The sequence below is a fragment of the Anguilla anguilla genome, chromosome 16 (assembly GCF_013347855.1).
Source record: "Anguilla anguilla isolate fAngAng1 chromosome 16, fAngAng1.pri, whole genome shotgun sequence".
In the NCBI taxonomy this organism is placed as follows: Eukaryota; Metazoa; Chordata; class Actinopteri; order Anguilliformes; family Anguillidae; genus Anguilla; species Anguilla anguilla.
In genome coordinates, this window is record NC_049216.1 from 24,556,234 (window position 1) to 24,569,133 (window position 12,900).

The 12,900-nt window shown below is 47.3% G+C and overlaps 1 protein-coding gene across 2 annotated transcripts in view; it reads left to right on the plus strand.

Moving 5' to 3' along the window:
• The first annotated feature begins 479 nt into the window (after positions 1-479).
• LOC118215625 (E3 ubiquitin-protein ligase Arkadia-like) overlaps positions 480-12,900 on the plus strand; it is a 38,163-nt gene continuing 25,742 nt past the window's right edge. The window contains exons 1-3 of one of the 2 annotated variants that reach the window (XM_035396524.1): positions 480-1,204; positions 7,495-8,496; positions 12,153-12,279. In XM_035396524.1, coding sequence (XP_035252415.1) covers positions 7,578-8,496; positions 12,153-12,279 — 1,046 coding nt within the window. In that variant the 5' untranslated portion in view covers positions 480-1,204; positions 7,495-7,577. The remainder of the gene's footprint in view (positions 1,205-7,494; positions 8,497-12,152; positions 12,280-12,900) is intronic. The other variant, XM_035396525.1, reaches the window with a different exon arrangement.

Below are 12,900 nucleotides of genomic sequence, written 5' to 3' on the forward strand. Positions count from 1 at the left end.
GGTTTTAGCTCTTCAGTGTGACTATCGGACACCATTTTGCCAATAGCATGTTCCTACTTCAAGACCTTTCTTATTTTTCCACAGAAAACCAACTGTTTTCACTATAATACAGAGGGGCATTTCTTCAATTACATGTAGGCTACACATAAAGATTGTTTTATACTGTACATTCTGATCAGTTTAACCATGGCTCAGCAATACAAACTGTAAGGCCCACATCATTTGAAAGGGCCATTAGTGGAATATGAAACAGAAATACAAAACATCTGTAAATTGTAAAGAATATGCTTGAACTCCTGAAATGGTCGGAGCTCATTAAATACAGGAGAGCCCAGCTAGATATTAGAGACTATCTGCATTTTTGTTTGGGATAGTTTTGCCATTTTAATTTATTACCACTAGTGGGCACTATAGGGCAGGTTGAGAAGCCTATGAGAAAGTAATTGAAAGTCGTCAAGGCCCCGACCAGTGTCGCAAAACCCTTTCAGCAGCTATGAAAAAAGCTACTACACAGACGAGACGTATGCTCCGTGCTGTCCGTTAAAAGCGCTATTCTGGTTCATTTAAGTAACCTATGACGTTGCATGGCCGGAACTTTATATATTGTTACATTTCAGGTAAAACCGGAACTTTATATGTACATTAGGAAAGACTTTATAGAGTACAGTCTCCTAAGTGGTGAACGGACAGCCCGTGGTCGTTGAGTGAGGCTCTGGGGATTTTCAGAAAACAGATCAGTCGAGGAGAGAGAAATCTGCCTGGATAAACAACAGTAGACGCCGCGATGAGGCAGGAATGGGGACTTCACCACGGGCCCAAATGACAAACGGAAAGGAATTTCTGCTTTAGCCATCTGAAAAACAGATGAAGACTCACTTCTGAGAATACTTCTTTAGCTTGCTAGTTCGCGACAGAAAAGGGAAAAGACGACATTCTCATTTTACAAGGTTAGCGAGCAAGCCAGCCAACTCGTAGCCCTCCGTCGTCTCTCCCTCCATCCCCTGCTAGGTTTCGCTAGCCAGCATCGGGCCTTTGGTTTTGTGTTGTCAGTTTCACAGCCCGGCTGTTGACGTTCGTTTGCAGTATCACTTAGCTAGACTCCTATCTCCCTTTTCAGTTTATTCGCCTTTTGGCCTGCTAACAAAGGGTTTTAATTGAAAACGGAGCCTCGTACGAATACCGTCGTGTCAGGTCTTGCTTACAGGTAAGTTAGTCTACTTATCCTTTTTAAAATATAAGATGGCTAGCAAGCAGACTGCCCTGCTAGGTATCTGGCTTTTGTTGACGTGAATAGTTAGCTCAGTAGGCTAGCTAGATCTAGCTAACGTTACTTCGAATTGGGCTCGTTTCTCGTGGTTTCTCACCTGTGGTTTAACGTTAGTCTGTCTGAGCGTTAGTTAGGTGAAGCAGACAGAGGAATTAGTACTAGTCTAGATACTTTAGCGAACAAGCGCGTTTGTTAGCTAACTAGCACATAAAGTATAAGAGAACTGAACCTCACTGGGCGACTGTGTTTGCTAGCTGGTTAGCTAACGATACTAAAACTCTAAGCTAGCTATTTACCAATAGTCACTGATTAACTAGCTACTAAATATAACTAGCTTGCTGTTTTCTCTTCCTTCAAGTAAGACGGCTAGCTAACTTGTCACCACCAGACTAATGAATTAACCAACAAAGGGTATGGCTACCCATAGCTATGCAATTTTCGCGTTCAGTGTCACACTTTTTTCTTAAGTTAGACTGGGCCATTTTTGATTTTCTAGACAATTAAAAAAGATGCCCTAGCCAAATAGCTATCTACGAACATAAATGCTAGCACGCTAAACTGGATCTAAGTTTCAGAGCTAGATATCACAAGTTTTACCGAGCAAGTTAGTCATTTTTGTATACTAGCTAGATACACTGGTAACAAAGTTATTTAGCAGCACTGGTATATAGGTGCTAAATGCCTCCAATGTACATATAAATGTAATTATAGTCTTTCCCCCCAACTAGTTAACTATGACTTGGATAGATAATGAGTATGGTATCTTAAGTGGAAAGGAAGTTGTCCTCTGTTAACTAACTAGCCCAAGCGGACTATTCTGTTTGTTTCAGATTCAGAACTCAAGATCGGTCAGTGTGAAAAAGATGCTGTAACATATACACAGGTTTTTTGTTACCAATGCTGCTATATGGCTTACGATAATTAAACACGAGGACTTCTGTCGGTTCTGTTTCGAAAGAGGACAGCATGTCTTGCTAGTACGGTTTATTATTGGAAAGCTGAGGTAACTTAATTATTACACTTATTAACGTTAGGTCGCTGAAATGATCGATTGTGTGGTTCTTTGCAGAACAGATAGTCGACTTGCTTTGTGCATTAGCTATATCACGTTCTAGCTAAGTCAACTAGGTCAACTGTTTCTGCTGCTACTTCTGGATTCAGATATAGGGCGTAGTGGTACTCAAATCCGTTTTCAGTTCGCTTGGTGGTTAAGGTTTGCTGATATAAATATGCACTTGCTTTGACACGCGAGTATAGCTCTCCCTCAGTGCATTGTAAATTACATTTTGGATGAAATGTGTATGGTGACTACCTCTTTCCCTTTCCATAATGATTTGACTAGACCTCACAGGTTCAGGAGCTGGATGAAAGGGCAACTAGGACCATGCTGCTTATCCTCTTTCTCCAAGGGAACTTGTCATTGCCTCTTCCCCTGGCATGGTGCTCATTGGGTACATTTTAGGCTTTGTCCTCAGAAGGCTTGAACAGCACTCCTGGCCTTCGGACTAAATGGCTTCACCGCATTTTGAGAAATTAGATTTCAGCAGCCTCATCTAAGTCAAATAGGATTACTTCGTTAAGCACACATTAGTTTTCCTCTGGGCAGCTGTCAAATGACTGAAAGTACAGTAATTTGTTGAAAACTAGAAGAGCAGAAATGTAACTCTTGATTAAGTAGAAGGCTAGAAGCCTGAAATAGAGCCTGTTCTGAATTCATACACATCCCTGGTAACTATGACAACTTTCAAGACCTAGACGAGCGCCATATTGCAGAATGATGTCGCACTGCAAAAGAATGACGTTGACATCAATAGAAAGATTTTACTTGTTTCAGGATATTCCTTTTCACTCAGCAGTATGCTTTCACGGGGATGTCCGTTTGCACTTCCACAGATTAAATACCGTTTTTAATTTCTCATATTACTTGGTGCGTCATGCATGAGTGTTTTGCCAGTTTACTGTCCTGTTCAGTCTCCAGTATTTCAGTCTCTCTCATTCATTCGATTGCTCCGATGCAGGTCTGCTTTTCCCCCAGAGGCCTCCGTGACTTCGTGAGGCTGCTGTCTGCTCTGAGGCACTGTGGCCCATCGCTGGGATTAGGGGCCGCAGAGCAGCGTAGGTTGGGGCTGTAGTTCCCTGGTGGGACCTCTACCTCAGCACCCCTGGGGAGGGGGGGTGACTCCCAATCCTCCCCACTGCCTGAAGCTTGCCCCCCTACACACCATTCCGCCGCACCGGTGCTATTTAATTCCTCTCTGCATATGCAGCAGCAGAATAGCTGTGCGCTGCGCTACATGCTAAAGCCCTTGTGCTGTGAGCATGGAAATGATCCATTGTACTGAGGAACGGGAAAAATTAACCAAAAAAAAATATATATACCCTCACTGTCTATAGATAATCATGCATAACTCCCAGAGCCTAATTCATGTAATCCCCTGCTTTATGAGATGGTCCTTCTTAAAGTTAGGCAAATTCTTCCTGTTGATGTAGTTGGGGAGAAATCTGCTCCTGTCTAAAACTTAAGGCATACTGTGCAGGAGTTTTAGCCTAGCTGTGGTCCTGTGTTTACAATCAAAGAAGTCTATTCCCTCCTCATCCCTGCCCACTCACCTTCGTTTTTATATTATTTTTTCCATTTGTATTGTTATATATCAGTTTTTTAATGGCTGTCACCATCAGGGAAAAGCAATTCCAAGGTTGATGCTGGCTTTTGAACAAACCCTGTCAGCTTGTCATTTTGCTTTGCTGTACATGTGCTTTTTTACCTCTGCCATTGCAGTAGATACTAGCTACAAACCATTCATTTAAGTGCTACAAATGCTCCACTGAAACCAATCCCACCCCACAGGGTGTGTAGCCACACCCACCCCTCCCCACGCAGAAGAGTGCAACACACCCATACATAGAAATACAGGCAGAGGAGTACATATTTGGCAAATGTGTGCAAAAAATGATTGGCAGTACATCATATATAGGCTATATATGACTGATCATGGTTATTTTATAACATCTTCAAGTTAAAAATCCTGTGTAGTATGACTTTAAAGTACAAATTCATCAGATTTATGCTTATGGTGACTTGTCTTTGTCATTTCAGAATCTTACATTCATGTGTAGGTACTTCTCCTCACCAGTCGAGCTGTGTTAATTCAGTGTTCCTATGTTTTAAACGGTTCCATTTTTTCCATCTGTAGAGATGGTGCAAATTATTTAGTGTTTCCCTTGCCTCAATCTCCCACCGTGCATTGCAGTCTTTGTTTATGATGTCTGAGATGCTTGATGAGAATTGTATTGCAATGCCTAATTGGAAGACCACTGTGGTTGTAAATTGTGGTGTGAGGAAGTGGGGTTCTCAGTAGTGCGCAGTATTTGTGGTGAGATTGAAGATTAGGGGTTACTCCCCCATGTTGATTTCTGACCCAGGCAGCCGGGAGGGTGTGGGTATCTTTAAAACCCTGCCCCGTGCAGGGCACGCCTCACCCAGTGGGTCGCTGGGGGAGGAGCTGGGAGGGGGTGGGCTGGTATCAGTAAACCCCCCCCCCCCCCCCCCCCCCCCCCCCGTGTCAGGCCGGTCTCACACAGTGAGTTGCTGGGGGAGGAGGGTCCGGGGGCGGGGCTCTGCCTCAGGGCCTGTGTTTGCAGTCTGTGGCATTCCAGCGCAAGCTTAGCATTCAGCTCGGCGTGTTTTTTCCTGTCTCTGGTATGCTGCCGTTTACATGGGCTGCATACATTTGCAAGACTAATGAAGATGCTGGGGGTGAAGTGTGTACTGTCCAGTGGCTTTGTGCAAATGAAAACGAATGCTGGCTCTGAGTTTATTTAAAAAGGTATCTGTTAAAACGTCTCATGTTCTCTGTGTATGAAGTCCCCTGGTGTTGTGTAACACGAGAAGACCGTCTCCTACCGAATGTCTCTGAAACAGTCCAGACAGTATTGCCGGGTTTTGGTAATATGAAAATGCGGCTCATTTCCCCTGATATAAGGTGGGACTGGGAACTGATGTTTCTTTTTCTGTGTTTTTACACTGGATATGGACGGGTCGGTGGACACGTTGGTCAGTTTCTGTTTGAATTGCAGAAACTGTGAAACACATCAGTTTTTGGTGTAATATCTGGTTTGAGATTAGCTATGCTTTAGAAGCAAGTATAGGGTTGTACCGTAATGTCAAGCCTGCCTCTGTCTAAGCTTGGGTGAATTTTGGAGATAAACTATCCTTGCTGATTACATTTTTATCAAAGCGTGGTTGCTTTTGTCCTCTGAAAGAGCTCTTCTGCTCATTTCCTTCACTGCTGGAGCTCGGCCTGCAGCCTGACCAGATCGCTGTCGGTGAGAGGGAATCTCCGCACGTCCCAAATCTCAGGCTGAGGATCCCTAGTGAGGTTCAGCAGGGTCCACGTCCCACACGCGCACACGCTCCGCTCACAGCTGTGTGTGCGCTAGCGCCACTCCAGCGGAGCAGAGAACTAGGCTAATGAGTGCAGCTGATGGGCCTCTAAACAGATGGCCACTTTCATAATTCATAAGATAGGAGATTCGGGGGCTTGAGGTGACTCTGCTGAAGCGTGAGAGATTCTCTCTTCCTCCATTTAAGGAAGACTGTCAGAAAGGGAGGGGGAGGGGCCTTGCCATTTGGGAGTATTTTAGAGAGGCGGGAGAGAGGAGAAGGAAGGCTGAATTCCTTTTGCAGAATGAGTGACGTGGGATAATGATGAGCTGGTTGGGTTAGGAGAAAGAGTGAGAGAGTGTGAGTGGTTGTTTGGGGGGATTGATATAGAATGGAGTGAGAGAGAATGGCTGTTTGGGCAGGATTGATATTGTGTGGAGTGAGTGACAGAGAGTGTGGATGTTTGGGGAGATTGATGTAGAATGGAGGGAGTGAGGGAGAGTGAGAGGAGAAAGGGATGAATGGCTTTTCCTCATCTTGTACTCTATTACTGCAAAATGCTAACTGGGTTCACTCATAGCCTATAGCATTTTTGGTCTGTTCTGCTCAGTCACTTGGGTGTATATAGTCTCTGTTTGAAATGTCCTTGTGCTGTACGCTGTGTAGCTCAGGTTCTGTCTTGTTTGAAATATCCTTGTGCTGTACACTGTGTTGTTCAGGTTCTAATTCGGGAACAGCTCTGTACGCCATTCATATGACTTTCTGAAATTTGAGCGTGTTTCAGTCTGTAATAGTATGTGTTGCTCTACTCAGCATCCATTCTGTTTTGTCACCCATTCCACTATTACTGCTGTGTCTGTCTCCTGTGTCTGTTTTCCGGTTAAGGGCTATCTGCCCTTGCAGTAACATTAAACATGTTTTATTAATGTGAAAGTTAAGCAGGGCATTTTCAAAGGTGTAATTCCTAATGACAAACTGGTCTGTGAAAGTTAAGGAGTGTGAGTAATGTTGGTACTCATTGGAGAACCTCCTGCTTACTGAACACAGGGCAGTGTTCTGTGTGCTCTACAGCTCCCTCTGAGCAAGCTTTTCTTGGCCTTTCCCTCATCACTGTTGTATTACTGGAGGTGGGAATCCTGGCAGTGTAATGTATTTTCTACCAGTAAGTACAACTGGCTGCTATTGTTTCTTTTTCCATATAAGCACTGAAAAGCTGAGGGACAGAAAAGTGAAATTTGTTGTAGCGTAAGAGCTACATTCAGTGCCATGGCTCTTTCCTGGATTACAGGACCGTATAGCAGCCCCTGGCCCTGGCTCTGAGGGTGCTTTGCTTCTGCTGGGCTGTAGCCTTCAGGAGGTTGGGGTCGTCTGTTTGCTTTTTGAGGGTGTTGGGGATTACGACCCTGCTTTGTAAATAGCAGCTTGTAAGTGTTCCTGGCTTCATCACGCTAGGCGCGAGCCTGGATTACAGCGGGCTCTGACTCATTCTCTGCCAGGAATGGGTGATGAAACAGGGCTGAGCAGTACGTCTGCCCCAGGATTCTGTTTGTTTTAAATTCCTCCACCTCCTCCTTTTCTTTTCTTTAAAAAAAATAAGATTATCACAGCTTAAAGCCTGTTTCTGTTGTACGCTTTGCTGGAGCAGTGATGGTATCGGATGTGCTGCTGTAATGTTCACACACATTATCATAATGGAGATGTGTCATTTCCCTGTTTTTTCCCTCTCCCCTCACCACTGAAAGAGTGAGGCCTGTGTGCTGTTAAAATCACCACTGGGCTCCCAGTTTGAATCCGCTCCTCACTCCTCTCTCTCTCTGTCCTCTCTTCCCTCTCCCTCAAACAGAAGGTGGGTTGTGGGCCCCTCCGATGGACCCCTAGGAGCTAGCTCCACCGTCCCGAGTGCAGCTTCGTGGAGGGACAGCCAGGATGAAGAGTGAGGTCCCGTCTAATGCCCCGCACAGACACGAGCACCTGAAGGGGGCGCTGGCCAACCCAGAGCCCATGGAAACCGCCAAGAGCTTCACGGCAGGCGTGGAGGTGATGGCCAAGGTGGGCAGCGAGTTCATGCCGCTGTGCACCGAGCCCCGCCACCGGCCCCTGCGCGAGCCCGGCCCCGGGGGCCGCAGGGACAGCGACCGGGGCCACCCCGGGCGCAAGAAGCGCAAGAGCCAGCAGGCGGGGCCCTCGGCGCGAGCGCTGAAAGAGGGCCGCGTGAGCGGGGGGCCCCTGACCCCGTCGCGCCAGAGGACCGGTCTGCTGGAGGAGCAGAGCGAGGAGGAGCAGCGCCTGGACTCCTCCCTCAGCGAGTGCGTCTCCTCCCCCTCCTCCAGCCTGCACTTCGGCGACTCGGACACACTCAGCTCGGAGGAGGGGGGCGGAGACGGCGAGGGCGGGGTCGTGGGCGTGGCCGGGCAGCAGCGGAAGGCGGTGCCGGCGGGGGATGGGGGCGGGGCCGCTGCGTGCGCCCGCCCCGTTCTGGGCCGGACTCCGGTGAGCCGGGTGCACAGGTGGGCGCGGCAGGAGGCGGAGCCTGTGCTGCTGAAGCGGCCCTGCCTGGCCGGCCGCCGCCCCTCGCACAGGAAGCGCTTGGTGAAGGCGGTGGCGGGCGCGGCCGGCGTGCAGCGGACTCCAAAGCAGAAGGAGCGGCTGCAGCTCCAACGCAGGAAGCGGGAGGTGATCGCCCGCAGGAAGTACGCGCTGCTCCACAGCACCAGCAGCTCCAGCGAGGAGCTGAGCAGCGATTCCTCCTCCCCGTCCTCCACAGAGGGCGAGGACGAGCTCTACGTGGACATCAGCAGCAGCAGCAGCAGCAGCAGCCAGCCCGGCAGCGCAGCAGTTAGCACAGGTGAGTCTGACTGCGCTCGCTGCACCTTCACTGTGCTCAAACACAGACTGGTTTTGTTCACAGCATTCAAATCCTCAGAAGATAGCAGGATGTGATGAATTATACCTGTAAGAGAAACAGGAAGTAAAAGATTATACCAGCAGGAGAAGCAGGAAGTGAAGGATTTTAATTGTAAAAGAAACAGGAAGTGAAGGATTTTGCCTGAATGGGAAACAGGAAGTGAAGGATTATATGAGCCGAACGGACACGAGATGACTCTTACATCTTGCATGCCTTGCGTCCTGCACATGGTTTAATATCCTGTTAGTATGTTGTGTTCCATAAATGTCTGTTTCCAGGGGAACGGGCATTTTCTCCCCCTCTGTTTTCACTTGTTGAGATTTTTCAGGGCAAATGGAGAAGAGAACAGTTCTTTGTTTCTTATTACTTGCATTATGTAGCCACAGTATATTAATGCCATTTGACTTTCTTCATTATGTTTACTGCATTTTTAAGTGTACTTTAGGCAGTTAAAACTAGCAACTGACAATTCCAGTGACTCAAGAAGAGTAGTGATGTTTGGAGTACTTAGTGAAGATTGAAGTATCCATAGAAGGAGAAATGAAGCAATTTTGCTTTCCCCCAGTCGCATTTGTTTTGCTCCGTTTGAGGCTTTTGTTGAATTTCATTTAGTAAGAGTGTCTCTGTAATTGAACTTCCTATTCAGGCAGTGCTTGCTCTCTCTCACAAACGCATATGAACAGGCATGCTCAGTTGGCTGTCAGGTGAGTGTTATTACGTAATACTGTACTCTGTTAACCAAGGCGGCAGGTTGCTGTATATTGCATGTACCAGACACCATTTATATAAAGTTTCTCTTAATAGAAGGTTATTGTGTGAAAGGAGAACTTTATTAACTTCGGTTGTCAGTCTCTTAGCCCTCCGGCATTGTCAGCCTGACCAGGTTGACGCTCTTATTTTAGAAATCCTCTAAATGTCTTAGCATTTGCTTTGTTAATACACCAATGTCAATGACTTCTGCTGTTGAATGCCTATGGTCTTATGTAAGTGAGGGTCTAATTAAAGGCAGCAATTCAAGCCAGCTCAACCACTGGCTAATAATATAACGCTTTCAGTCAGACTGAGGAACCTCGTCAGAGTGAGTTCCTTTTTCAGAAGCTTTAGTGGTGGTGTCTGGAGTCAGGGCAGGTCAGAGCTGCTGCAGGTGCTCTGCTCTCTCTCTCGTTCCTGTGCAGTGCTGCTATTCTGTGGGCCCCATTCTCCTGGAGAAATGGCTCCTCCAGTGAGTTCACCCACCCACTCCAGAGCAGGGACATTTCTCTTAGCATTTGCTTCTTCTTCAGACTGATAGAAATTGCTGCTTAAACCTTTTAAACTTTTATACTACAGCACGCTCGTGTATACATATCAGTCAAATTCAATTTGTTAGTGTATACAATTCAACCTGTCCAGGGTGTATTCTTCCCTCTCACCCAGTGCATGCTGGGATGGGCTCCAGCATCCCTTGCGACCCTGAACAGGATTAAGCGGGCGTAGATAACAAACGGATGGGTGGATGTGTATACAGTTCACGAGGGCCTCAATGGAAACACTTGATAGTCATGTATATGAGATATTGCTTTGTGTAAACATTTTATATCATTTACAATGTAAATATTTAGTTATTTTGTGCTTGGGAGGATGGAAAAAGCTAAACTGAATCAGGGGAAAAGTGGAAGCTGTCATGCATTGAAAGGTGAACTGAATTCAGACCGGATAAATAGTATAATGAAGCTCATTCCTCCAGTCTGAAGAGTGCTGTGGTCCAGGTTTTTAAATAGCTGAAGTTTTAGCTTCAGTGATGCAGCATGTTAACTATGCTGTGTCTATATGCTTTATTAATGGAATGAAGTCGAGCAAACCGGAATAAGTAATTGCTAATGTTCCATCCCCCATTTTTCTAAAACGGTGGGGTCTGAAATGAGTTGTAGGTGTTGGCTTTATGCTGGTAAAATGGTAGTGATGGCTCATTCTTGAAAGTCCTGTAGCAGGCATTTAGGCCTGCACACCCAAGAAAGCAAACCTGTGTCCCTGTGGGGAATGGGCATACCGCCAGCCAATTGCAGTACCCACATTCCCCTGCAGAAACATACCCCACACCTGCTCCTCACTGTTTGGGCTGTAGGAGGGTGGGGTTAGATTTGGGGGTAAACGAGTTCATCTTTTTTGTGAACACACATTGAGAGCCCTGTGTCTTCCCAGTGGAAATGGGTTGAAAACAGAAACAGAAGTACTGAAGAAGACTGCCAGAACATTTGGCCCTGTTGTGGCCTGAGGAATAATAAACACCTAATGAGATAAAGTTACTGAGGATTCAGGGAGACACTTTGCCTGGCAATGACACTCACGGGTGTCATTAGTAACACGAAGCAGGAGGAGGGGCAGTTCTGCCTGACTCACTCTGCATGTACTCATCTGTCACCTGTTTTCATTTCCATGTACGTTCACACAAATGTTTGCCTTTCGGGGAAAATGTCCAGACGGTTTCTTTACCCGAATGACCATCACTTAACCTTTGAGATTTTCTGATGTTTTTATGAGGAAGTAGAAATAATTTTGTTTTTAAAAAAAGCTTTTGGTGATCTCAGATCTGGCTATATGTCCTCATGGCTTGTGTAGTTATGTTTCCCTTTAATTCAGGTGTATTGAGTCGCAGAACCGGGCAGTTCCACCTGTGCCAATGAGACAAAAGGGCTTTCCTTCCTATATGGCATGAGCATTGTTCTGTGCATGGCTGCGGCCTAAGCCCTGTAGCAGCTCCCTCTCAGGTAGCCTGTGTGTTAATGGAGGGTATTTTTCACACGGACGTGCAATGCATTAATAGCACAGCTGGCTTCATTTCCCCCTTAACCTAAGTACGGTAATCTCGCTATTCACTGGGGGAACGTTCTAGAAATTGACGACCGTGTGAATATCCGCAAACACAGTGAGTGTGCTAATGAACACCTTTCGCTGAGCTTTATTGTAGGCATGATCCAGTAATGCACTTAATGAACAAATGAAAAAAAGGCCAGGCTGCTTGTGTGCGAGGGCAATGCTATTCTGGCTAAGCCCTGCTCGGTGTTCTCTGTTGAATGCTAAAACAGAGAATCCCTGAAATCATATAGCCTAATGCACCAGGGTCTATTCTGCTGTGTTCTGTGGTATGGGTTCAAAGCTTGTGTCACAAAAGAGATGACTAGGGATTTTGTTTACTGGTCTGTTTGCAGTGCTACACAGTGGTTCACCTGAAAAGAGTTAGCCAAGGGGAGCGCTGCTTTTAGAGAAGGGAAGTCTTTGCTGTCTGTATTCTCTTGCTCTCTCTCCCTCTCTCTCTCTCACTCTCCTGTTCTCTCTCTCTCTTCATGAGGCAGGTCACCTGCTGTGAGTATAAACATTACTTTGAAAGTCCAGCCCAGTGAGTTAAATCCCCGCTGTAGTTTGGGGATCTCTCAACGTTAGGAGAAAAATAAAGACGAGTAGGAGCTAAGGCTAATGTTCACGGTGCTCTCGTGTATGTCTGTTCTTCAGCTACCATCGAACGCCCTTACCTGTCGCACAGGTGTGTGCGAGACGCACGAGCAGTCACACGCCTGTGCGTCACCGCGTGTGTGTGTGCGCTCTCCCCTCTGTGCCAGGCGCTCTGGATGAAGACGTGGTGGTGATCGAGGCCACGCCCGCGCCCTCCGTCCAGGCCAATGAGGAGATCAACGTCACCTCCACCGACAGCGAGGTGGAGATCGTCACCGTGGGGGACGCCTACAGGTGAGTGCCGCGCTGTCTGCAGCGCTCCAGCAGTGTCTGCAGCGCTCCAGCAGGGGATGCCTCTTCCGTCTGGAAGCTCCAGTCCAGAAATTACTGCCTTAATTAAACCACTCTCGCGACATCCCAGTTCTGAGACTGCTGGACATTTATAGAGAGCTGGAAGAAATCCTGCACACAGGCCTGTCTGGAACAGCAGGAACTTGGACAGGAACTATTGATATTTGAGTGGCGCAGAACCAAACTGTCCCCCCCCCCCCCCCCCCGCCCCCAGCTGCTGATAGAGGTTCTCTCTCCTGTTGAAAGACTTGTGTAGATGAAGGCAGATGTTCGCTGAGTGGAACAGAGACGGCCTGCCTGCTCCTGAGACCGGCCCTTTCTGGTGTGGCCTGAGGCTGGACGTGGGAGCCCTCTGTGTGGGGCTGGGGTTGGGCACAAGCTCTCTGAAACCTGGCACGTCTGTAAATCACAGCTCAAGAGCTTTCCCCCGGCGAGGGTCCCCTGTGCGCTCGGCCTTCTGGGAACGTCGCGGGCCGCTGGCTGCCGGGGTCGCCCCCAGCGTGTTCTGCAGAGCCCCTGAGAGGCTGGCGGGTTCCACGTTACCGCTAACGCGTGTGCATTCCA